The 25,262-nt window shown below is 42.2% G+C and overlaps 3 protein-coding genes and 1 long non-coding RNA gene across 5 annotated transcripts in view; all 4 read right to left on the reverse strand.

Moving 5' to 3' along the window:
* The window catches only part of LOC135234926 (polymeric immunoglobulin receptor-like), a 109,536-nt gene that overhangs the window by 51,181 nt on the left and 33,093 nt on the right, over positions 1-25,262 (reverse strand). For both annotated transcript variants that reach the window (XM_064300042.1, XM_064300044.1), the window contains one exon: positions 23,715-24,047. In XM_064300042.1, coding sequence (XP_064156112.1) covers positions 23,715-24,047 — 333 coding nt within the window. The remainder of the gene's footprint in view (positions 1-23,714; positions 24,048-25,262) is intronic.
* On the reverse strand, positions 1,579-6,267 carry LOC135235028 (matrix metalloproteinase-9-like). The gene is made up of 5 exons (XM_064300226.1): positions 6,029-6,267; positions 5,272-5,405; positions 4,420-4,570; positions 3,242-3,345; positions 1,579-2,875 (listed from the first exon to the last, which is right to left on the reverse strand). Exons 1-5 carry the CDS (start codon positions 6,265-6,267, stop codon positions 2,751-2,753), a joined length of 753 nt encoding a protein of 250 aa, XP_064156296.1. The 3' UTR covers positions 1,579-2,750.
* Positions 6,793-9,481, reverse strand: LOC135234931 (uncharacterized). Its single transcript, XR_010324241.1, has 3 exons — positions 9,169-9,481; positions 8,772-9,083; positions 6,793-6,926 (listed from the first exon to the last, which is right to left on the reverse strand). It is a non-coding gene; the product is annotated as an uncharacterized LOC135234931 (long non-coding RNA).
* Positions 12,707-25,262, reverse strand: part of LOC135234927 (matrix metalloproteinase-9-like) — a 91,929-nt gene continuing 79,373 nt past the window's right edge. Inside the window, exons 11-12 of the mRNA XM_064300046.1 lie at positions 13,542-13,582; positions 12,707-13,273 (exon numbers count right to left, since the gene is read on the reverse strand). Of these exons, the coding sequence (XP_064156116.1) occupies positions 13,118-13,273; positions 13,542-13,582 (197 nt within the window). The 3' untranslated portion in view covers positions 12,707-13,117. The remainder of the gene's footprint in view (positions 13,274-13,541; positions 13,583-25,262) is intronic.

Here is a 25,262-nt window from a genome sequence, read left to right on the forward strand (position 1 = left end):
GCAGACTCACTCACATGATTTAACTAATGAACAGGCAAAACAGAAAAGGTGCTAAAACAGAAGAAATAAGCTGACACATTACTGTGAAAATGAAATCACAAGTTGTTTTGAGAGGCTCTCAATTTTGAACTGTCTGTCCCTTTTGGACTAGCCTACTGTTAGGAAAATCTAGAGGTCAGAGGGAGTAAAAATTTTATTTAGTTTTTTGTTTAGCTGAGAAACTATGTTTTAAAGCCCATGGCACAATAAAAATAGATGAGGTATTTGAGAGATGAGGTATATTTAGCTAGTAGGCTAACCCTTTGTAATGTTATAACTCAGCCTGTTCTAATGTTACTACGTCAGTCTGCAGTCTCCAAGGAACCATCTGCAGGCTAGTTAGCTAAGCATGGAGAGGTTTATTAGAGCAGAGGCACCACAGCTTCAAAGCACCGGCACCAAAACAAATATGATGGCCAGTTAACCTATTTGGGATTTACTTGGACAGGACCGAGTGCCCCTCATTGTGATTTGCAAAGATGTGCTGGCAAATTACAGCATGTGACCAGCAAAACTTCACCGGCATTTAAAAACTAGGCATACCTAGCTAGCAGCTAAACCCCTGGAGTTCATTAAATGGAAACGAAAGGCATTTTGAAGACAGCAGATGTTTAGCAATGTAAAGAACGTGAGGTGGGGATTTCTGCGTGTATATGTGTGTGTGTTCATCTGTATATATGTGTGTGTGTGTGTATGTGTGTGTGTGCATGTGTGTGCTTGTGTGCTTGTGTGTGTGTGTTTTGTGTGTGCGTGTGCTTGTGTGTGTGTGTGTCTTGACACTACCCGTTTTCACAAAACGTTACCCCAGTGGTTTGAGGAGAAGAACACTGATATTACACATATGGCCTTTTCAGTCACATGATCTGAATCATGTTTAATATTTACAGTATATATTCTGCAATGGCACCTGATACAGCTTTCTCCAGTTCCACCAACTAACTGTGAGTTGATTGACTTTCCTGTGGAAAAGTGATGTCATTCTGCAGAATTCCAGACTCTGAAAGACTCTATGCCACAGTGCATACCGACTGTACTGACCACATGCAATGGCACAGCACCAGCACACTATTAAATGACTTTATATAGCTGGTGTAGTGGTGCTATGGTTTGTTTATTATCAATAATCATTAATAATAATAATAATAATAATAATAATAATAATAATAATAATAATAATAATAATAATAATGCATTTCCTGTTTTTCATTTTTATTCATAATTGAAGGTAGTGTTACATCCCCAGCCTCTGCTTGCCTTAATTGCTTAATTGCCTCCACCTGCCTGCGGCCCAATATAAGCCCTGCAGTATGAGGCTGGGGAGATCTTCTTTGGGGTTTCGGTTGTGTGTGGTAGGTTTTTGTGAAGACTATTTTGTGAACTTTGTGGGTTTTTGTTTGTTTTAGTTTGTGTTTTAGATTAATAAATGTCTGAGTTTGTGTTTTTAGATCAGTTTCTGTCTGTTTTTGGTGCATTTGGACTTTGTTTGTTGCGGCCCTTCGAGCCGGCCGTAGAGTAGATATAATCACAGCAGACACAGTAGGTATTTAAATGGCTTGTTTATTGAACTTGCAGTTCTACAAAGTGACAACATTTCCCTTGAGCTATAAAATAACTTAATATTGGACTGAGATTCTAATATGCCTTCCAGTGCATTGAGGCAGTTTTCATGAGCATAAGAAGAAAAAATGCTTATGATAAGACTCAAATAAAATAAAATAAACAATTTAAATAATCAAGGCTTTCAAAGCAGACAAATGATTTAGAGTTTGCTCCAGGCAAACAGGTTAAAAGCAGTAGAAACAGACCGAGAATTCGGTCTGCTGAATTAGAAACTTTAATTTCAGTACAAACAATAAGAATTATTAAACAATATGTAGGTACATATTTGTAAGAATTGATGATTTAACTTTCTCACCACTGGAGAAAATGTCAATGATAGTCAGATGAATAATTTGCAACATTATTGCAAAATTGTCATTCACAGATTTGAAACAATTATTTTTGCTCTTTGGTCTTTGTGTTTCATCCAAAAACACATATTTGGTCACATGTATAGATTTAGAAATACTTAATATTGCCATGAATCAGACATGTGGTAGTATGTGAGAAAAAAGTTCATTCACATATTATGGTGCATTGTTTTTGTGACCAATCAGAGAGCCTGATGGTTGTGACAGGCAATGTCCACTGTTAAATCACAGTGATATATAATTGTGCAAAACATACGTATGTGGTAATGTGTCACTGTACCTTTCAAAGTGACAAACAAAAAAATCTTGACTTTAAAAGAACAGATAAAAAACTATTTTATTTCAAGTGCTATGTTCTGAAACATTGGTAACCAACCCTGTTTCTGGAGATCAAACAGGTTTTCATTCCAATCCTAATTTGGCACACTACTGATAAGCAGCTGAACAAGACCTCTAGCTGTTGAAAGAGGTGTGCTTTGCTAGAGTGGGAGTGAAAACCTACAGGACGCAGGGTTGGTTACCACTGTTCTGAAATTTCCTTGAGCATGAGGCCAAATATTCCCATTTCATATCATCGAAGACGATGATTCAAACCTCAGGAATTGCAGGTGCAACGTGTCATTCTCAAACTGTCTCGTCAGGCTTTTCAGCTGATACGACACAGTTAAGTCCCACAGGGGTAACAAAATGCTCAACGCCAGTTAATTATTCTGAAGAGATCTGCAAAGGGGGGAGTCGTCCTCACCAATGGCGGCGGGAGGGGACAGAACACTTCAGAACGTCATACTTGATGTAGCCAACCTGGTCCACCTGCTTTTGGGAGTTCATCCTCCAATAGAAACCTTCGCGGCAGAAGTAGGTGTGTCCTGCAGAGACACACAGCAGACCATTAAATGGTTAATCGTACACTAATTACCCATACTCTCCCTCTATAATCTATGACCTTTTCTGTGTACACATTATGTGCACCATATCTGCCAGGTGTCAAAGAAGTCACTTGAAACTTAACGCAAATGGCATTAAATGGGTTAATATTTCTGCAGATCCCACAGAATATTAAACATAAAATGTTACTAACTGAGCCATATGCAATAGAAGATTTTTGTTTCTGAATATTGGTGAAAACAGATGTTTATGATTATCATCAGTAATCTGCTGGAATTTTACCACAGCGTAGGTGATGGTGAATAGTTTTCTGCTCCTATAATTCAATTGTGGACTTGAATACTCACCTTTGTACAGGAAGACATCGTGAGCATCGATGGGTACACCTCCAAAGTCCTGGTCTACATCGCGTGGGTAGCCCTCGTCGATGGTCTGGGTTTTTACGTCCAGCCTGTAGATGGCAGTGCGTGACAACGATTGAGAACAGGTTGCAGAGATAAGACACATACAGGTCCTGCAGTATTACACAAAAGCTCTGTCTGTTCCAGCTCTCATCATTATTTTGGTTAGTTAATAAAAGATTTTTTATTTTTTTTGGTTGATTGATTTAGTTTGTCTAAAATGGGACTTTCATTCAATCCATCCAATTGTATGCAGTCCCAGACCACCCAGCACACCGGGAGCTGATAACGGTTCCCCTGCGTGTAATCATACACTATCAAAGGATTTTACACAAGCTTTCCCTGTGGAGACCCTGTGTAAAGACGCCATTCTTCTGTTCCAAAGTCACGCGGATTGAGTCTTGCCACTGCTCACTGTGAAACTCAACAATGTGTGCTGCTGTGGAAAGGAATGTAGGCTAACTGATTTTAATGCGGCTAGAAAGGGACCCATACACTTCAATGGATCCCACTCCACATACGCATTCAGAGAACGCAGCACTCAGACTGGGTCAGTAGTAAACCTTCGCAGTGCCCAGAGTACGCAGCACTCAGACTGTGTCAGTAGTAAACTTTAGCAGTGCAAAGAGAACGCAGCACTCAGACTGTGTCAGTAGTAAACCTCAGCACCACAGTGCCCAGAGAACGCAGCACTCAGACTGTGTCAGTAGTAAACCTCAGCACCACAGTGCCCAGAGAACGCTGCACTCAGACTGTGTCAGTAGTAAACCTTAGCAGCACTGCATCCACAGAACGCTGCACTCATACTGTGTCAGTAGTATACTTTAGCAGTGTCCAGGTAATGCTGCACTCAGACTGTGTCAGTAGCAGACCTGGGTCAAATACGTATTTGTTTTTGATTCAAATACTTTTCTGTGCTCTACTGATCATGCCTTGGGTAATTGAGTCTACCAATATGACCAGAAGGTGAGGTTTGCACTTTTTGAGAGTATTTCATTGGTTCCAATGCACCAGACAAGATAAGTAAAGTATAGAAAAGTATTTGAATCCAAAATAAAAACCTATTTGACCCAGATCTGGTCAGTAGTAAGCCTTAGCAGTGCTGCCGCTCTGTGGCTCCTCACCTCCAGTATTTCTCCCTGCTGAAGAGCAGGGCCTTGCCCTTGCCCCTCTCCAGGGCTCCCTCCACACGCTCCAGGCTGCCAGGCAGGCCCAGCTTCTCCAGGCTGCAGGGCCCCAGCACGCTGCTCCCAGTGTACACCCACACCCGGTGGCCTGCAGGGGGCAACAGAGTCAGCCTAAACCGTACACAAGCCCGCACTCTCCCCAGGATAGCACTCGGTAACATGTTACAGTAAGGTCACACTGGCATTAACTAATGCAGTTGCTGAGTACAAACTACTGAAAATGTATTCTGCACTGCTTTGTTAATGTATTTGTACATCAAGAATTCATGTTAACAGGTACGTTAGTTAATGCCAATTCATGAGACCATATTGTAAAGAGCTACCCAACACAATCACCCCATGTCTGTGTGAAGGGTGTGCTGTTGCACTGTGTCCTTAGCAGACCTGTGTCCAATATGATTTTTTATAACTCTTTACATGCTGGTAAAATTTGAAAACACTCCTGCAGATCCATGAGAATTCTCAGTGAAACGTGCTATTAATTAAAACATTAAGCAATATGAAAATATTTTGTTTCTGAATGTTGGTGAAAATAGATGTTCTGTATAAACTGTCCACAATCTGCTGGAGTTTTACTGGTGTCTAAAGGGTTATTAAAGTATTTCAAAAAAAGTAATTGAACCAGGTCCGGTTGGTATTATGTTTTGACTATTACATCTTGATTATGTGATGTACAAGAAGAAAATAATCCCCTCAGCTGATGACAACTTCAGTCAGAATTAAATGTTCTGAAACACAGCAGAGGTCAAAGGGCAGGATGCGGCGCTGTTGCCGTGGAGACATTCGTACCTGAGAAGAAGTAGAGTTTCTTAGTGAGCAGATCCTCGAAGGCGGAGTCGATGGTGGAGGGGAGGGCAGGCCACGTCTCGGAGGTGCGGTAAGGACCCTTGATCCCTTTCTTCTGCGACACCTTCCAGTACTGGCTGCACAGGACGAGGCGACAGCCCAATGTTAGAGAAGATTACCATCACCAGCGCTGGGAAACACCCATCATCCATCTTATTCTCTAATAATTCAATCAATCAACCTCTCAATCAAGAGTTTTTCCAAGAGCCATTTAACACCTTAGTTCACACACAGTGCTTCACCCCTGGACTCCAGACCAGATTTCAGACTGTATTTTAGATTTGGATCACAGGGAACATTATAGGTGTTGAACAAGAGGCTAAAAACAGTTTCTGCTATTAGAGCTTTTGGGCCAGTCTAGGAAACATTGGCCCAGAAGTTCTAATTCTAAAATCTCTGCTGCAGGTTGTCAAGCTTTGACATTTTAAAGCAATTTCAGAGGCTCAGGGTCTATAAACTAGACTGGTTAAGAGGGATATCTGTGTACATGGTGGCAAATGCTCACTAACAGTGACTTATGACAAACTTAAAACAATAATTCCACCTGCAACGGTCTTCTTTAGTTATACCAATGGCCTTTTGAAGACCTTCCCATGCCAAATTGTGAAATGGCAGGCTCCTATTCGTGGGGTACAGATCACTCAAGTGTGTTGGTACGATGCAGAGCCCTTTCAGTTCTCCTTTCCCGCTGCTAGCTTACCCGTCCTTGAACAAGTGCAGCTCCTGCTGGATCAGAGTGATGGTGTCAAATTTGTCACACGACAAGCATCCAGAGAGGGGTCCACAGAGAGGTGTAGTATGGTTGTGGTCCGGGGAGTGGTCTTCTCGGTGGGGGTGGGTCAGTTGCAGCACGGGTAGGAGGAACGGGGCCAGGGCCAGGTTTTGGTCCTGTAAGCGAGAATGGGGGTATTTCAGATACAGTTTGGACCATCGCTGCATGTGCCTTAACCCTATAAGGTGTAAGATCACATATATGTGATTAGAATGTTCATAACTGAACATTCTAATGTTGATGTAAAAATAATTACTGGTAATTGAAAGCAATGGAGTTCTTGAAAAAAAAAAAAACATTTGAAAAACCTACTCTGCAAAGTTAAAATCGCAGCAATTTTGAAATTGCAAATGAAATATTCATATTTATTTGTTATGTAATGAGGGAAAATGAAAAATACATGCAATCACCAGCTTCGATGCAAATGTTTATTACATGTTTGAAGTGTTGTATTATAAGAATTATGGTTTGCACACCTGACTGTGTAGACCACATGTGCTGGAGATGCAAAAAGGTAAATAAAATAAAAAACTGCAACGCTGTGTTAGTAACTTTAATCTCAGATAGCTCTGTCCTGACAAAATCTGATAGTTCCTGTAGCATTTCTGCTGCATTACATTCTACTGCTACTTTACACCAGGCCGGCCAGTGGAGTATATTTATTTAATATTTATTCTCGTCACCTTTTGAGGGTTTTCTCCCCATTGGGAGTTTTCTATCTCATGTACTTGCTATTTGGGGGGTTCAGGTCTGGTGTTTGCTCTGCTTGCTCTTTTTGCTCTGTCTCTTGCCTTGCTTCTCTGTAAAGTGTCTTTGTGACAGTTCTCTGTATAAAGCGGTACACAAATGAAATTGAAGTGAATGAAAGTGAATCACCCTGAGGTGGCTCATCCTGTAAAGGCACTGTTATAGCACACGGATGGGCATGTTGACTGAGGCTGGCAGCTCCACAGAGAGACATAATAACTGGGTGTAGTGTCACCCTGGAAAGGGAGGGATCAGGCACCTGCAAGCCTGCCTGTTTCCCCTCGGTGTCCCGCTGTCTGTGTGAGCCCGACTTGTGAACTGTGCTGTGATAAGGCACTGCATGCTTTGGAGGAGGGCGCATACTTGTCAGCACTCAACATTATACAGTAATCGAGTGCAGACAAGTATGCAGTGAGATGTATGAGAATCGACAGCCGCAGTTTCAGCAATGAGCGCTGGTCAAAATATGACTGCCCATTTCAAATGGTGGAGACAAAGGTGAAAAAGCAAAATGCTGGTCATGAATAATTAATAGCCCATATTTACATTTCAGGGCTTTTAATCATCATATGCTACAGTGCAGTCCATAAGTATTTGGATAGTGATACAATTTTTCTGTTGTTTGGCTCTGTACTTTTTCCACATCTTTTAATCACTTTGCTACAGGTTAGTACTCATCTCATCTATAAATATGAATTACTTTTTATGCAAACTCTAAGCTCTTTTCTGTTCTTGAGGCTTGCTGGTGCTTTTCATCTTGGGGTTAATACTCCGAGGTTATGCAAGTGTAGTCTTCTCTTTATGGTAGTGTATGAGTGTTCTTGATCTGTTTGACAGTTGAAAAGATGTTTTTGACACATCCACTGTTTTGGAGGTATCTTTGGTTGATTAATTTAGATTTTTCAGCCTAAAGGTGACTACACTGGTATTGACACTTCCTTAGTGCTCATGTTGAGAGACAACACCAACAGACTCCAAATACAGATGCCACACCTAGAATCAACTCTAGACCTTTTCTTAGATTTTGTAGCTTGTGTTAACTTATGATGCAACAAAACACAACTGGCTAAGAAACAGCTGAGCAGTCAACTGTCCAATTTCTTTAGGTCATCTAAATGGGGGGAACTATGGATAATAAGGGCTGTAATTCAAACAGGGAGCACCCAATATGGATGCAAATACCCTCATATCAAAGTTGAGTCTGCACTTTAACTTAATATCCATTGCGTCATTTCAAATTCAATGTTCGGGAGTAAAATTTAGAAAGACCTTACATTTTTAAATGAATATAGGCCTATTGTAGAATGTTACAGTCGGCGAAATCGATGGGTTTCTAACTGCTGAAAGTGTGGACACCTGGTATCTGAAACTAAACTATTTGGGAAAAAGGAAGAGTTCATACATACACCTTATTGCCAACATAATTTGTCAATTATATTCAAAGCAACAAACAATAAACTCAAAGCAAGCCCTATTGATTTATTTCAATCAAAAACAGCAAACAGCTTTTCTTTATCTGGACTGTCCTTCTTCTACCACTGCTAATTACAAGACATCACTTTACAGGCATTTAGCAGATGCTCTTATCCAGAACGACTTACACAACCTTTTTTTTTTACATTCAGCTGGATATATACTGAAGCAATGCAGGTTAAGGTTGACATTATGTTTTCTCAAACATTTGAAGAGAAAATATATAAATTTTCAAACATTTTTAAGATATATTTTATGTACCCTGTCATTTTGGACATGAATCCCTAGTAGTATTTTTTAAGAAGATAACTCTCATAATAATGAAAGACCCAGGAAACCGAATCAGCGGAAATGCTGTGATTGGCTCCTGTAACAAGCTTTTCTGAGACAACAGCACTTTGAATGGGCATTGAGATAATGAGCATAGGCTGTTCAGCGATATGGGCCTTACCTGGTATTACAACTATGAAGTCCTTGTAAACGTGATAGGGTGAATCAGTTATGGCACATCGGTACAGTCCACCGTCTGACTTTTGTAAATTCCAGATTGTCACATCCATAAATCCGTTGTATTCGATTAGAGATATTCTTCCCTTATAGATGTCACCGGCATGTCCTCTGTTGTCCACAAAAGGAAGACAAACACCTTGGTAAAATCTGCAGCAGAACTTTTCATAATAATTGAAATACGGATTAAAAGGCAATCGCAGCAAAACCGTTCCTGATGCATCTACTCTGTCCTGTCCCCTTGATAAGTGACAACCTGTGGGAAAAAGGCACATGGGAAATTAATGTTTTACTTTCTGTTCCATCGCTCCAGGTATTTGTGAAATTAGCCGTTAAATTACCTAAAATGAGAAGCAGAATAAAGATAGCGGAATCCATAGTCAGAAAACTACAGGCTGCTCCTCAGTACTCTGTGTCACAACACTGTACAGGCACAACAGTGGCCTTCCTCAATTAGATTCCTGTGTCGCATTTCCCCAATTTTCTAAAGCTTTATTATTATTTACTATTTTTAACTGATCATGTGATGATATTTCCTCTTGCTGTTCACCAAGAAGTTGTGTTAATGCTCAAAATTTAAACGGCTGGACCATGACTGTGAAATTGAAAACACCTTGCATACCCCAGAATTTTTATCAAAAAACAGCCGCGTGAAAGAAAAAAAGTTCTACAAGTTACTCATCTGTCTAAAAGGTTAAAGTATGTAAAATTGATATGTTCTGTGTAAGGACCCACACGCAGACCAGGGAAATCCAAAAAAACGTTGTCTTTATTCAGTCCGAGGTTCGAAGCCAGGTAATCAGAGAGAGGACGGTGCCGAATCGAGTTTCCAAAAGAATAGTGAAAAGACAGGCAAAAAATCAAAAACCAGGAGATCAGAATGGCGAAGGTACAAAGGGACAGGCAAAAGAGAAGTCAAGGCAAAGCGAAGGTCAAACCAGAAGCAAACAAAACCAAAAGGGGCAGGCAAACTCGAAGTCATACAAAGGGGTGTCGCAGGAATCTCGATAGACAAAGGCTTACTAACAATCAGCACAATGAATTCGATCAACATTCTGACACTGAACAGGTGGAAAAGACTGACATTTATACACTGGGGAAGATAACAATCAAGGAGGGGTTAAGTGAGTGAGGGAGGAGTAACAAACAACATCCAGGTGAAGAACATTAGGAAAACTAATTAAGTGACAGGGGACTGACAAAACGCGGACTGGAATCACATAGACCACAATGATAATAGACGGTAATAGACCGGGTGAGCAGGTACAAACGCGTGCAGAGAGAGAGAGGTGCAGTCAGAGCAAGAGACAGGTGCAGGCAATTGCAGAACTCAGCGTTAGAGCAGGCTAGAAAGAAAAGGGGCGGAGCTACAGCGCAGCATGGAAAAGGGGAGACTGGTTAATGTATTAGTATAGTGATCTAAACTATCAAAAACCCAAAACTAGTGTGTGTTAGTCCATTAGTAATATTCACATGTTAGTATATTAATGAGGTTAGTACTTTACAATCTATAAGTTAGTAAGGATTAGTAGAAATTAGTAAAACTAGAAATAAGTAGGAAGTAAGTAAAAACGAGACTGGAAGGAAGGGGGGGAAACCACGAAAACCCGGAACCACCCGAATAGTGAAATCACACAAGTACAGGGGAGTGAAGCAGCTCTAGGAACACAGACACAGAGACAGTACTGGGGAGACAAGTGACCGGGAATTACAGACTACAACATAAAATATAGTATCTGATCCCCTAGATACGATGTCTAAAAGTCGACAGGAAGCCGATCGTTCTGCTAAAACCAGAGCACCTCAGAACACTGAGAGCCAAAGTAAAAGATGGCTATTTCTTTTCTTAAAAAGTAAAAAAAATGTTCCTCATTTATTTTTTCTTCCCGTCTCCAGACTGCAAAGCATGACCTAACTTGACCATCAATGAATCAAAATGTATTTATTTGCGTTTTTAAGTTTAATTATTTGTATATTTCACGTTTGCGCATTAAACACTAGTTGGGTCATTAAACACTAGTTAACATAAATTCTGCTAAGCTGTACAGATATTAATTTACACACACATAATTTTTTTAAACAGTTCATTAACAGTTTACTTTCCATTTTGTAACTTTCATTCCCATTCAGCAGATTTCCCAGTAGAGAGAGCTAGTGGACAGCATGGTGATTACATGAAAACAACATGAAACATGAAAGCAGTATTTTATATCATAATGCTGCACAGGTTCACCATTCATGTGGTCTGACATTTTAGTTACATATCTTGACAAGCTTATGAATGATTTTGTCCATGATTTTGTGTCCCCGTATGATGTACTGTGGTATGTGGACTTTATCTTGGTATGTACCAGAGTTGGTTTATCATGATGAGGAACTAATTGACTCAGGGCCTAACTGGCAGAAACCGAACCTGCATACACACTGCCCCCCCCCCCCCAACAAAAAAAAATATTATGAGATTTGATGCTCAGCACTCACTGCATCCTCTTGCACAGTTTATGCATGCTGCAGACATACAGTGAGTACTAATAAGCTCCTGAACATTTTTAATGATGCCAGCAAAAAGTATATGCATTCTACTGTTTTTATATAATGTATTTGATATCAATGTGTTTTGACAGCATGCCTTCCCACAAGGTGTTTGTAGGGAGCAAAATGCTTTCATGCGCACCATGCTGCTTTATGCTGAAATGCACAGTAAATGCGTGTATTCCATTTTGAGTGCATTTCATGTGTGACTTCACTGAGGATGCATGCTGAAAGACAAAATGTCCGACCCCTTTTCTGTTTACCCACCAGATTCAAATCACAATCAGAATGTACTAGTAGCGCAGATACATCAGTTAGGCTAGTAGCATACACCAGTTATACATTTGAAGAAATGTTGTTGTCGTATTGTTGAACTTGCATTCATAAATAAAAAGCCTGTGATTTCTGTGTCTTCTTAAAAAAGGAATTTGGACATTGAGGAAATGGTTATTTACAATCCTTCATGCAACTGTAATGTTCTGTCAGTTAAAAGCAGCCCACCTCTGAGGGGGTTTTATATTCTAATTTGGACCCGTTTTGTCAATGTGCCAATCCAGCTCTCTCCAAATATGAAGAACTCCTGTTAAATGGCTGTATTCAAAACCAAGTAACAGAGAAAAACGTGCAAACTAACAATCTACTAGGATACCCCTTTGTAACAATTTGTAGTCCTTCTCTCCACAAACCACACAATCCTCAGTTCTGGGACGCACACAGGTTTTATTGTGCGCTGGTTACATGGACGTCGGTACACACACACACACACACACACACACACACACACACACACACACACACACACACACACACACACACACACACACACACACACACACACGCGCGGTAAGGAAGGGGATTACACAGCACGTCACCCCCGCGTGCGTCTCTCATTCAGTGCCCCGGTCTCACTGCAGGCAGAACATATAAACAGTTTCCAATCAGTCGTAATTGCAAACAGCCGTGGTTGCTGAACCACCTAAACCGCTCCCTCTCCACCTGCATATAGCGCCCTAACCACACCAGCCCTCCACACCCTTATTTCTGAATTCCATTAAACTGGTATACAGGTTGCCCAGCAGTGGACTGGCGAACTGTCCAGGGTGTATTCCTGCATCTCGCCCAATGCATCCTGGAATAGGCTCCAGCACCCCCCGTGACCCTGAGGATCTAGATGATGGATGGATGGATGGATGGATGGATGGAGCACAGGTGTCATACCCTTTCCATGTACCAATGTTGCAGCAATTGGTTTGCATGCAAAGCTGAAATGGTATTACACTGCTCAAACTGTTTTTACACAGAAAGGGCTGTAGACTTTTATAATGCAGTACTCTTACAGCAAGCACACCAGGGTCAAATACTTTAATCCTTTAGCCAGCAGTGAAACTCCTACAGACCATTGACAATTTAAAAGGCAACATCTTTTTTTGAAAAAAAATTCAGAAGAAAATGAATCTTATTTTCATATAATTCGAATTTCCATTGAATGACATTTTCATATAATTATAAGGGTTATGTAATTACACATTTTGATGAGGGACACATTTTGGTAAACATTCTCAGGGAACAACTGAACAACTGTTTTCGAATGTTAGCAGGTCGCCATATAAAATTTGACCCAGGTTTGAATAAGAAACAAAATTACATTACATTTTTTAAAATTTGTTTATTTTAAATAAAGTCTCAGCATGAGGCAATTCCGGTGAGTGTCAAGTGACTGTCTGGCAGCGTTGTCTAAAATGTCTAAAAATGGGCCTTTCAATAGTTAATAGTAGAGTACAGAACTTGGTCCTGTGGGGGAGGGCTCTGTGAGCACTGGTGTGGATTCACATAGGAGTAAACCACGTCACTCGGCTCCTGTGTGCTGTCATTGGTCAGAACTTCAGCATAGGTCGCATCAGCGACTCCTGGGGGCTACAATGGGGAGGAAATAATGCAACACTTTACTGTAGGTTCATAAAGCCTTTATGAACTTTACCATCATAGCTATGGGATCCTTATGTCATGGATATGAATGTATATAGACTTCATAAAAGCTACATAACCACAACTCTCGCTAATGAATGTAAAGTAGAAAAGATAACACACATTTCATTTCCTATGAACAATTCATGAACATTGTAAAGGGGATGAAACATCACTTGTGAATTTCAAAGACCATCTCATTCAAAGACCAAAGTACCTTTTCATTTTTGTCTTCCACAGCTGGTCTTTTTTTTTTACCTGAAACGAAATGGGAGTCAGAGTCATGTGACTGCAGGTTTGTACACACTAAGCAGCAGTGGTACCCCTTAATTCCACAAATACTGTTTCTGTACAAATAGCTATAAGTCGTATTGTTTGAAGAAGCTCTCTAACAATATAACCACAGATTTTGTAGTCTCACCAGAGACTTAGCTCCATATAGAACACTGAAATTTCTATTTTTGTTGTCATTATTAATTAATGTGGCCAAGTGACCATGATATCATTATACTGTGACCATGTGATGTACTGTTATAATTGATATTGTGTGCTCCAGGTTCATAATTTTTAGTGAATATTAATATATATATATATAAGTACAGTACAGTACTCAGCCTCCGTTCGGCTACTCAGGAAAATAAAGCTGTTTTTTCAAGACTACCTTTGAAATGAATTAAGTGCAGTGCACTGTAATGTATCCGGAAGCCACTTGATTAACATGGGGGTTTTCTGTGTTCAATTGGATACACTCCATACATAATACAAGTGAATATGACTGATGGGTCCTCTCAGTGAGTTTTCTATGGAAGCTTGCCTTCTAAAGTGAAAACTTGACGGAATTATTTAGCAACCGTAACTAAGGAGAGCTGGACTTTGGCAGAGACTAATCACATAAACTCAGTAAACAGGAACAACTTTGTTGATGCGTGGAAACAAAATCCCTGTAAAAATGTCTTTAAATTGATTAAAAATCTGAGTTTTTTTTTTTTTTTTGACAAAAATAGGTAAATACCGAGCCTTATCTGTGCTGAAAAATAGTCCTTGAAACTCTTGTCACCAAAGAGGTTTCTTAACTTAATTTGGTTAAGACAACTGAAGGGAGGAGGAACAGAGTTGAATATGTGGTAAGTCTGTGGTATATACAGTATATCCACTCTCATTCTGTACCATTATAAGGGCCTGTGAAGATTTTCAGAGCTTGGTTCTTTACAGAAACAGGCCGACATGACAGTTGCAGTTTTTATTCTGAGGAAGAGAAATTAATCAAGATATGGTTAACCACTTCCTCTTTGAAATTCTGTTGTTCACTAAGTTTGGCTCTGGACAGTATCTGTAAATGCGTAGCCAATATAAAAGAAGAAATTCTAAATGCGTAGTAATTTTAAAACATTTAGATATACCTCCCCGAAAAGGACATCATCAGATGTCCAGTAAACGTTTTTGTGTCCCTCCAGACAATCAAGTTACCACACAAGCTACAGTTGAGGCCAAAAGTTTGCATACACCTGGGCTAAAGATATTCAGACTCAGTTTTTCACGACTCCACACATTTCATGTTACCATACATTTCTTTTGGCAAATCAATTAGGGCATCTACTTTGTTCACATCAGAGGTCATTTTAAAACAATTGATTAGAGACTGATTTATTTCAGCTTTAATTCCTTATATCAGAATTACAGTGGGTCAAAAGTTTACATACACCAAGTTGACTGTCTCTTTAAACAGTCTGAAAGATTCCAGAAATTGATGTAATGACTTTTTAGAAGCTTCTGATTGGTCAATTGTCATAATTGAGTTAATTGGGAGTTAATTGGTACCTGTGGCTGTATTTAAGTCCCTACCTTCAGAGCCACTGCCTTTTTGCCCTTGACACCATGAAAAAATCCAAGCAACTCAGCCAAGGCCTCAGAAAAAAAAAGAAAAAAAAGTGGACCTCCACAAGTCCAGTTCCTCCTTAGGAGCAATTTCCAAACAACTGAAGGTACCACGAGCTTCTGTACAAACAATTGTATACAAATATAAAAATCTTGGGACCACACAGACACTGCATCATTCAGGAAGGAGGCAGAAATGAACTCCCAGGGCTGAACAAACTTTGGTTCAACTGAACCCCAAGACAACAACAAAGTAAGAGGGGTTGGAGGCATCAGGTACAAATGTATCTACATCCACCATTAAGAGACTCCCACATCACCATGTTGTGAAAGGAAGAAGCCCCTACTCCAAGACCAGAATAAAAAAGCCAGAATGAAATTTGCAGCTGATAACCAGGATGAAGACCGAGCATTTTGGAGGAGTGTTCTCTGGTCAGATGAAACAAAAATTGAACTGTTTGGCCATAATGGTCAACGCTATGTATGGCGGAAAAAGGGTGAGGCTTTTAATCCAAGAACACCATCCCAACTCTGAAGCATGGGGGTGGCAGCATCATGTTGCGGGGGTGTTTGGCTGGAAAAAGGACTGGTGCACTTCAGAAAATAGATAGCTTCATGAGGAACGAGGATAATCTGGAAATACTGAAGCAACACCTCAAGACATCTGCTAGAAAGTTAGAACTCGGTTGCAACTGGGTCTTCTAACTGAATGATCCTAAGCATGTGTCACACCCTGAACTGAAGACAGTGTACAGCGTCATATTCAGTTTGTTAATGGAGAGGGCATATCCACCTCCCAGCAGTAAGGTGGCGCTACTAACTGCAGGGGTCTGCACGGTGATAGTTAAATCAGAGATTATCTTCTGTTAATGCTATCTGGAAATGGTGTGGTAATCCGGTGCAGCAAACTCATATATGTCCATTCTCCTTCTGTTTTCAGAATTAATAAAAAAATTTAAATGTGATACAGTGGCGGGTTTATTCCACGTCAGACCTGTAACATATTTTGGTGCCGAAACCCGATAAACCAGTCATTAACTTCAGCAAGAAGGTTAATAAGAGGACCAAGATAATTAGTCTATTGCCTTGCTCAGTAAAATGGAGCTGGAGGAGCTGCAGGAACAGGCCAGTGCTGCATTGGGGAAGCTTCAGAGAGAAGAGCTGGTCCAGGTCGGCTTGTGGGCGAAATGCAAGGGACTGGATGCAGTGGAAGGAGAGAAGCAAAGCAGGCGGGGCCTTGTTAAGCTAATTGAGGCTACCATTGATGAAGTGGCAGACAACGAGGAATATGAGGTGGCTTGCCAGTTTATGAGAGACTTACTCAGCACCATAGAGGGTCTCATAGGCAGTGGAGAAGAGCATGAAGAGGTGCTGGAGATGAGAAAACGATATCTCACCTTAGAGTTGGAGCAGCAGAAAGCCAGAGAGCAGATGGAGCAAGAGATAGAGTCACTCAGTGAGAGGCTGGCTAACAAGAGAGCTGCCCCAGGGGGCGCCACGCTCGCCCCAGAGGTGACAATAAAGAAAGAGTTTAAAATCTGGGGTCAGATTGGAGAAGGTGGCCAGAAGGAGAAGTTGAGCTACACCAGCCTGCTCCACCAGATCAACGGGGGCCTAAGGAAACGCTACACAGACTCTGAAGTCATCGAAGCAGTAATTAGAGCCATTATCCCTGGCCTACCATTGCGGAGCATGCTGGAGTCTAAGAGTGACCTCACAATCTCCAAGTTGAAGACTGTGTTGAAAGGTCATTTTAAAGTGGAAAGCCCCTCTGACTTATATCATCAGCTCATCAACCTCCTACAAGAGCCCAAAGAAACAGCCCAAAGTTTCCTCTTCAGAGCTATTGAACTCAAAGACCGTATCCTTGCCTCTGCAGATGATGACGTGGAAGAGCAGTATGGTGCTGATCTGATCCAGAAGAAATTCCTGAGGTCGGTGTACACAGGACTGCAAAGTGAATCACTGAAACTGGATATGAGGAAAGTGCTGGAGAACAAAACAATAACTGATGAAGAGCTGATTGAACAACTGAACATGTCCTCACGGTTGGAGGAGGAAAGGAAACTGAAGTTCAAGAAAGCTGCCCACATGAGAGCGATGACTGCAACTGAGCTGCAAACGGATATGACGGTCCATTCCAGTCCTGTCAAGCTCGGGGAAGATGGGCAACAGTCAGACTCCCCGCAGCGGAGCAGTGCGGCGGTGAAAGGAAAAGTTGTGGCAGAAAGACGAGGTGAGGGTTCGACGAACGATGCAGTGCAAGAGTTGAGAGCCGAAATGGCAGAAATTCGAGGGCTTCTAAAAGACTGTATAGGACAACATGGCACAACTCAGCTGGGACGGTTAGTGAGGAGAAGGCAGACCAGAGCCTGTGAGGCTTGCATGAAACAGGGACAGATGGACTCATGTGAGCACTGCTTCAAGTGTGGAGCAACAGGGCACTTTTCATGGGGCTGTCGTCAGCCCAGGCCGAGCCAGGGAAAACTAAAGGGGACTGCTGAAGAGGGGAGAGCAGCAGTCCAGAACACATCATCCCCCAGGAGAACACAAAACGCAGACTACAGGGTGAACAAAGAACAAGTCCAGATATCCAAGATAGGCTATCTTAATCCTAGGAGTCATGCTAAATTAGTAGATGTAGTTGGAAAGAGATGCATGGTGCACTGTCTGTTTGACAACACCCCAGTACTGGCCTTGTGGGACACAGGTGCTCAATCCTGTATGATGAATGAACACTGGAGACAGAAATTCCTCCCTCACACTCAAGTCAGACCCCTCAGTGAGCTGTTGGGATCAGCGAATCTTAGTGGGTTAGCAGCAAACAAAACTCAGATACCGTTTAGTGGTTGGGTGGAGATAGAAGTCAGGTTGGGCCAAACAGAAAATTCCCATAAAGTTATGCAGGTACCTGTCCTCGTGAGTCCTGATCCAAATGTGGCTGAAGAGCCCATTATTGGGTTCAATGTGATTGAGGGCGAGCTGGAAGAGGGCGTAACTCCAGAACTAATCACCACCCTAGAGGCAGCTTTCTCCCTGGAGCCAAAAGATGCTGGGACATTAGCAGAAATACTTGAGGCAGAAGTACTTGGAGCACCTGGAGACAATTATGGGCATCCCCCAGTGAAAGTGGGAAATGTGAGTATTAAAATACCACCCGGAGAACTCACCTTTGTGAGTGGTCGTGCCCATGCTGGAATTTTAGAAGAGGATAAGGTGATGCTCTTTGTCCCAAATGGAGGACCGGAGTGGCCCGAGGGATTAAGCAGTGGAGAGATGCTGGTCACTCTACACAAGGGAAAATCAACACGAACCAGGATTCCCGTGATAAACACTACTAAACATACAGTGACATTAGATAGAAGAATGCAGATGGGCCACCTAGAGCCTGTGGGCGGCTTATACCCGGCCTCCCGCAACACCCTTGGGGCCAGTGATGATCGAGAAAAAGACGGGGAAAGGCTTCCACTGGCCATCAATAGGGTCAGGGAAGAAACAGTGGACGACAAGCCCCCGGAAGAAAAGTGGGATCCCCCAGTACAGTTGGACCACCTGCTTGAGGAGCAACAGGTAAGAGTGCGGCAGCTGCTAAGGGAAGAATGTAAGGCATTTTCACGCAATGAGCATGACATTGGGTGTATGCCCTCATTGAAGATGCATATTACTCTCCATGACACGACTCCCGTGAAAAGAACATACATGTCTGTCCCTAAACCCCTTCATCAAGAAGTGAAGCAGTACCTGAGAGACCTTTTGGAAAAAGGGTGGATCCAAACGTCCAGATCGCCTTACTCCTCACCTGTGGTTGTAGTAAAAAAGAAAGATGGGGGGCTACGACTGTGTTGTGATTATCGAGAGTTAAATAAGAAGTCTGTCCCAGATAGGCACCCAATCCCAAGAATTCAGGACTTAATTGATAGCCTATGTGGGAGCTCCTGGTATTCAGTGTTAGACCAGGGGAAAGCTTATCACCAGGGTTTCATGGACGAGGAGAGCCGCCCCTTAACGGCATTCATCACACCCTGGGGCCTTTTTGAGTGGACTCGAATACCGTTTGGGTTAAGTTCTTCCCCTGCAGAATTTCAGAGAGCCATGGAGGAATGCCTGGAGGGGCTGAGAGACGATGTCTGTCTACCCTATTTAGATGACAACCTGGTCCACAGTCCCTCCTTTGATGAACACTTGAACCACATTCGCCTGGTATTGCAAAGCTATCAGAAGTATGGCATCAAACTCACCGCCAAGAAATGTGAAATGTTCAAAAGGAGTGTTCGGTTTCTAGGCAGGATAGTGTCAGAGCAGGGCTACACCATGGATCCAGCAGACATTGAGCCAGTGCTGGCTTTGAAAGAGCAGAGACCCACCAACGTGGGAGAGCTGAGGAGATTACTGGGCTTCCTGTCATACTACAGACCATACATACAGAACTTCTCACGCCGTGTCAAAGCGCTGTATGGTCTGTTGTGTCAACCAAGTGAGGTGAGTCTGAAGACACAAGAAGTAGCTCCAAAGGGGCCCCCGCGTGAAAAGAAGGGTACAACAAGGAAACGCCACAACCAGCTGCCCAGTAGTACCCGCATATGCTGGACAGAAGAACATCAGCAGGTGTTGGAGGAATTAGTTGACTGTTTGACCAATCCTCCAGTGTTAGGGTACCCTGATTTCACCCAACCGTTTATACTACACTGTGACGCTTCTCAGGAAGGTTTAGGGGCGGTCCTGTACCAGCGACAGAGTGGTAACATGGTGGTGATCGGCTACGGGTCAAGAACATTAAGTCCAGCGGAGAAGAATTATCACCTGCATTCAGGGAAATTGGAATTTCTGGCGCTGAAGTGGGCGGTATGTGAGCGTTTCAAAGATTACCTATACCACGCTCCATCATTTACCGTCTATACGGATAACAATCCATTGACTTATGTTTTAACCACAGCTAAACTGAATGCGACAGGTCACCGCTGGGTGGCCGAACTGGCAGATTACAATTTCAATATCAAATACCGCCCTGGCCGAGTAAACAGTGACGCTGATGGCCTTTCCCGAATGCCTCTGCAAAGTGAGAAATGGGATGAGGAATACACCGAGTAGACGCAAGTGGATGTGGTGAGTGCTGCTCTGAGGGGAGTGCTTGTACAGACGGAGACCCTCACCACCTGGATCAGCCCGGTAGCTCTGGAAACCCTTGACGGTGACCTAGCTGGCCCAACATTATCCCAAATCCAACCAAAACAAGTAAAGACTGCTCAGGAAAAAGATGGAGTTATTAGTCGGGCAATGTGGTACATAAAAAGGGGTAGACCACCCACGAATGCTGAGAGGAGACGAGAACACAGAGATGTAGTGGTGCTGTTGAGAGAGTGGAAGAAGCTGTACCTCGATATTGATGGCATCCTCTACCGTCAGACTGCCAAAAGGCGTCAGCTGGTCCTACCACAAGAGTTCCACCCTTGTGTCTATAAGGAGCTGCATGAGGAGATGGGGCACCTGGGAGCTGAGAGAACCTTGTCATTGGTAAGAGAGAGGTTCTTCTGGCCCCGGATGCAGAGTGATGTTGAACATTATGTAACTGAAGTCTGTGAGTGCCTTAAGCGCAGGCAGCCATGTAAAAGAACCAGGGCCCCGCTAACAACAATCAAGACAACTTATCCTTTCGAGTTAGTGTCAATTGACTTCTTGCATCTTGAACCATCTAAGCAGGGCTATGAATACATTTTAGTGATAATGGATCATTACACCAGGTTCGCCCAGGCTTACGCCACAAAGAATAAATCCTCTAGGACAGTGGCTGAGAAATTGTTTGAGGACTTTGTGCTAAAGTTTGGATTCCCTACTCGGTTCCACCATGACCAGGGTCGGGAATTCAATAACAAGCTAATGGCAAGATTGCATGAACTGTGTGGCATACAAAACTCCAAGACAACACCGTATCACCCCCAGGGAAATGGGCAGGTGGAACGGTTCAATAGGACATTGCTGTCAATGTTACGGTGTCTACCAGAGGAACAGAAAGCAGATTGGAGGAAAACTCTACCCAAAGTAGTGCATGCCTATAATTGCACAAAGCATGACACAACCGGGTACTCTCCTTTCTATCTCCTTTTTGGGCGCTCCCCAAGACTCCCAATCGACTTAATGTTCAACCTGAATCCAGACAACACGGAGAACACCTATGATGAGTATGTACAGAGATGGAGAAATCAAATGGCGGAGGCTTACCAGATTGCGTCACAAGCAGTGGAAAAGCACGCTGAAAGGGGGAAAAGCCACTACGACAAGAAGGTGTATGGTACAGACTTACAGCCAGGGGGCAGAGTTCTCATCAGAAATCTCAGTGAACGTGGTGGCCCCGGAAAATTAAGATCTCATTGGGAGGACAAGATCCATGTTGTGGTGGGCAAGAAAAATGAAGACAGTCCTGTCTTTGAGATTCGACCTGAGGATGGAAAAGGAAAAAATCGAATAGTTCACCGGAATCTGCTGTTGCCCTGCGACTCACTCCCATTGAGTCCAGTTGTTGATGCCAGGAAAAGGAAGAGACATGCAAGGCGTCCCCAACAATGGCACCACGCTAATCAGGGACCAGAGGATTCTGATGAGGAGTATGAAGGGGTTCTCATTCCAATGACCTCATCAGGGAAGAAAAATAGTTCTACAGCAGAGAGTCAGGAGGACATGGACCTGGGAAGGAGACCAACGGATGGAGCAGGAAGTGAAGTTGTAGGTGAGCCTGAGCAAGCGCAGGATAGTGTGACATCGGCTCAGGAATCAACGGCGTTAGAGACAGAGTCTTCAGGTCAGGAAGAACAGGACAGCTCAACTGATTTGGCGGATAACCAGGATCAGAGAGTATATCCAACAAGAAACAGGAGAGCACCATTGACCTTAGTCTATGATAGGTTGGGACAACCTTCAGTAAGCCAACGAGACCCAGTGGTGAGAAGTCTGAGAACATACTGCCACCAGCGTTCAGCAGGTCATGGATTCTGGAGACCATGGCTATTGTGCAGCTCTGAGGACTTAAATCACAAAGACAGGGATTAAAAATAAAACGGTAACTGTTTCTGGATACCTTGCCACAGAGACTCTAGCGCATTTGAGACTGAACTTTTATGGACTGTTTGGGGACACTTCATCAAAGAGACGCTAATGTATTTGATACTGTGAATTGTTATGGATGGTGCATCGTAGACAGTGTAAGTAATTTTGAAAAGAAAACCTGTTCCTCGGGTCCATGGAGTAATGTGAAAAAAATTGTAAGAACAATTTTTTTTTTCCTTTTAGTGGGGGAGGGTGTCACACCCTGAACTGAAGACAGTGTACAGCGTCATATTCAGTTTGTCAATGGAGAGGGCATATCCACCTCCCAGAAGTAAGGTGGCGCTACTAACTGCAGGGGTCTGCACTGTGATAGTTAAATCAGAGATATCTTCTGTTAATGCTATCTGTAAATGGTGTGGTAATCCGGTGCAGCGAACTCATATATGTCCATTCTCCTTCTGTTTTCAGAATTAATAAAAACTTTAAATGTGATACAGTGGCGGGTTTATTTCACGTCAGACCTGTAACACATGCCTCCAAATTTGTAACAAAATGGCTTAAAGACAACAAAGTGAAAGTATTGGAGTGGCCGTCACACACCACACACATGCTTCTAAGAGAAGTCAACAGCACAGCCACCACGTTGAAAATAGACAGCTGCTGTCCGATGAGGATTAACTCACGTTTGATCTTCCATGCGACGCCAGCGGCCACACAGCAGAGCAGCAGAAGAGCTCCGGCGGAAATGGCGAGAGTGGACAGCGGGGATGAAGAATCCCTATCAGGGAGGAAATACCAGGCAACCAATAAGAGTGAGGCACTTTTCCTCAGGAGAGACAGACTCTCTGACAGAGACACGCTCTGTCATGTCAGCATGTTCATGTGCAGCAGTCATAAATGGAGAGAGCTTTGTTTGGGGTCATCCTTCTGTGCTGCTGGTTACGTTGATGTTTAAATTTATCACAGATTTGAAGAAAACATTTGTTAAATTATTTTGAGAATTCGTTGCTGACGTTGATGTATCATCTGATGTTATTTTTATTGTGTCACCCTGGTCATGACAGTATCATTTTCCTGTAGTAACCTTTTAAAATAATCTGCATTGTTTAACGCTCAACTTATTTTTGCATTTTTTGTTTTGTGATTATGGTTTACTTACGGAGGATTCTTTGTTATTTCTGTTTCTTCTTGTTTTTTTGTTGACCTCCAATTCCTCTTTTCTGGTTTTCCTACTGTGGATGCAGGAATTGATTCTACGGGAGTCTTGGATGTGGTTGACATTTCAGAATGGTCTATATATATTTTTTAAACAAAATGATATGCATGAAAAATTTTCAATGATTTGCAAAAAAGTGAACTTTAAGATTTGTGGTTCTTAAAGTATCATAATCAGTAATACATGAAATTAGATATATTTCAACAGATTTCACTTAAAGCATCCTTCCAGGTACCCATGATGCAGTGTGAGCACCCTTACCTGCTTCAACATTCAGGTGCACCGGAACCCGTCTGTCACTGAGGGAGGAATGTCCCTTCACTCCACAATAGTACACGCCAGTGTCCTGTGCTGTGAGGCTTCTGATGGTGATCAGGAACTGTCTGTTGGAAGGGTCATCTCTGATCTGGGTTCTGTCTTCTTCCTCTTTATTTTCAGTGTTCACCACAGGGCTGCATCCATCCACCCCATCTGCTTTACACCAGTATTTAACACTATTGGTGTAATCTGCAGAATACTGACAGCTGATAGTTTTACTGCTGGATGCTTGCCCAATTACATTCATCGGGCCCCAGAGATCTGGTATGGTCGCACCTAGAGGAATTTAAAAAATGTGTGAAAAGAAGAACACTTAATTACCATAGCGTGAATAAATTAGCTCTGTCTCCTATAGTCTGAAATGCTTCTTTAAAACGGCTATCTTTTCCCTCATGTTGTGAACCAGTCCCACACAGTAAAATGTCCAGTGTTAATTATACTCTAATAGAGCACATAATGAGTCCAATAGGGACCATATGCACTCTGCCAGAGTTGATTTAACACATTTTACTGTGCTGTGCCCATGACCTGAAACATATTCCTCAGTATTGGAGTTGTTATCTGATTCATATCCATATCCATAGTTTCTCACTTATCTCTATTTGCTAATGATATTTTGGTTTGGATTTCTTGACAATATTAACAAAAGGCTCAAATTCATTACACTTATAATAAATGCTACAGGAATTAACACTGTTTTGATTGCTCCATACCTTCATTCACTTGAACATACACCGGGACACTTTCATCAAAGAAAGTTTTTGATATCCCACACTTATAAGACCCCTGATCATCCTTGGTGAGGTCCGTCATTGTGATGTAAAATGCTCCCTCTGCTTTATCATCTCTGATAGAGATCCGGCTCTGAGTATTTGAGTCCCCAGTCTTCACCAGGGTGGAACACGGAAGTAGAAGGTTTTGTTTGCACCAGTATTTGACATGGTCAGTGTATGATTTGTGATATTTACACCGGACTGTTACATTTCCTTTGGTTTGGCTTATCACCCTCTGTGGAGCCTGGACTGAGAATGAAATATGAAAAAATACAGAATTAAAAATATAAGGGTCTGATTACAGAATTCCATCATAGTATATTGAGCATTGTGCTTTAGCCAAAAAAGAAAAAGAAAATTATTTTCCTTCTGAAATAGAACCTCACCAGATTGTAACATTACTTCACTAAAATGGTGCATGTTTTTTTATTTTTACACCACTTATTCATATAACATGTAACAAAATACAACTACTGTTGTTCCAAATCGATTATGAATCAGGGGGATTTTTTTGTATTAAAAAATTTATATTACATTACAGGCATTTAGCAGACGCTCTTATCCAGAGCGACTTACACAACTTTTTACATAGCACTTTTACATTGTATCCATTTATACAGCTGGATATATACTGAAGCAATGCAGGTTAAGTACCTTGCTCAAGGGTACAACGGCAGTGTCCTTACCCGGGAATCGAACCTACGACCTTTCGGTTACA

The sequence above is a fragment of the Anguilla rostrata genome, chromosome 11 (genome assembly GCF_018555375.3).
Source record: "Anguilla rostrata isolate EN2019 chromosome 11, ASM1855537v3, whole genome shotgun sequence".
In the NCBI taxonomy this organism is placed as follows: Eukaryota; Metazoa; Chordata; class Actinopteri; order Anguilliformes; family Anguillidae; genus Anguilla; species Anguilla rostrata.

Excerpts from the sequence above, each read along its gene's own strand:
- LOC135235028 (XM_064300226.1), bottom strand. The coding sequence starts at position 6,267 with ATGCAGCGATGGTCCAAACTGTATCTGAAATACCCCCATTCTCGCTTA. Across the intron at positions 5,406-6,028 it reads CTGCACTTGTTCAAGGACGG|CCAGTACTGGAAGGTGTCGC; the intron begins GTAAGCTAGCAG and ends CGTCCTGTGCAG. Across the intron at positions 3,346-4,419 it reads AGCAGGGAGAAATACTGGAG|GCTGGACGTAAAAACCCAGA; the intron begins GTGAGGAGCCAC and ends TGCCATCTACAG.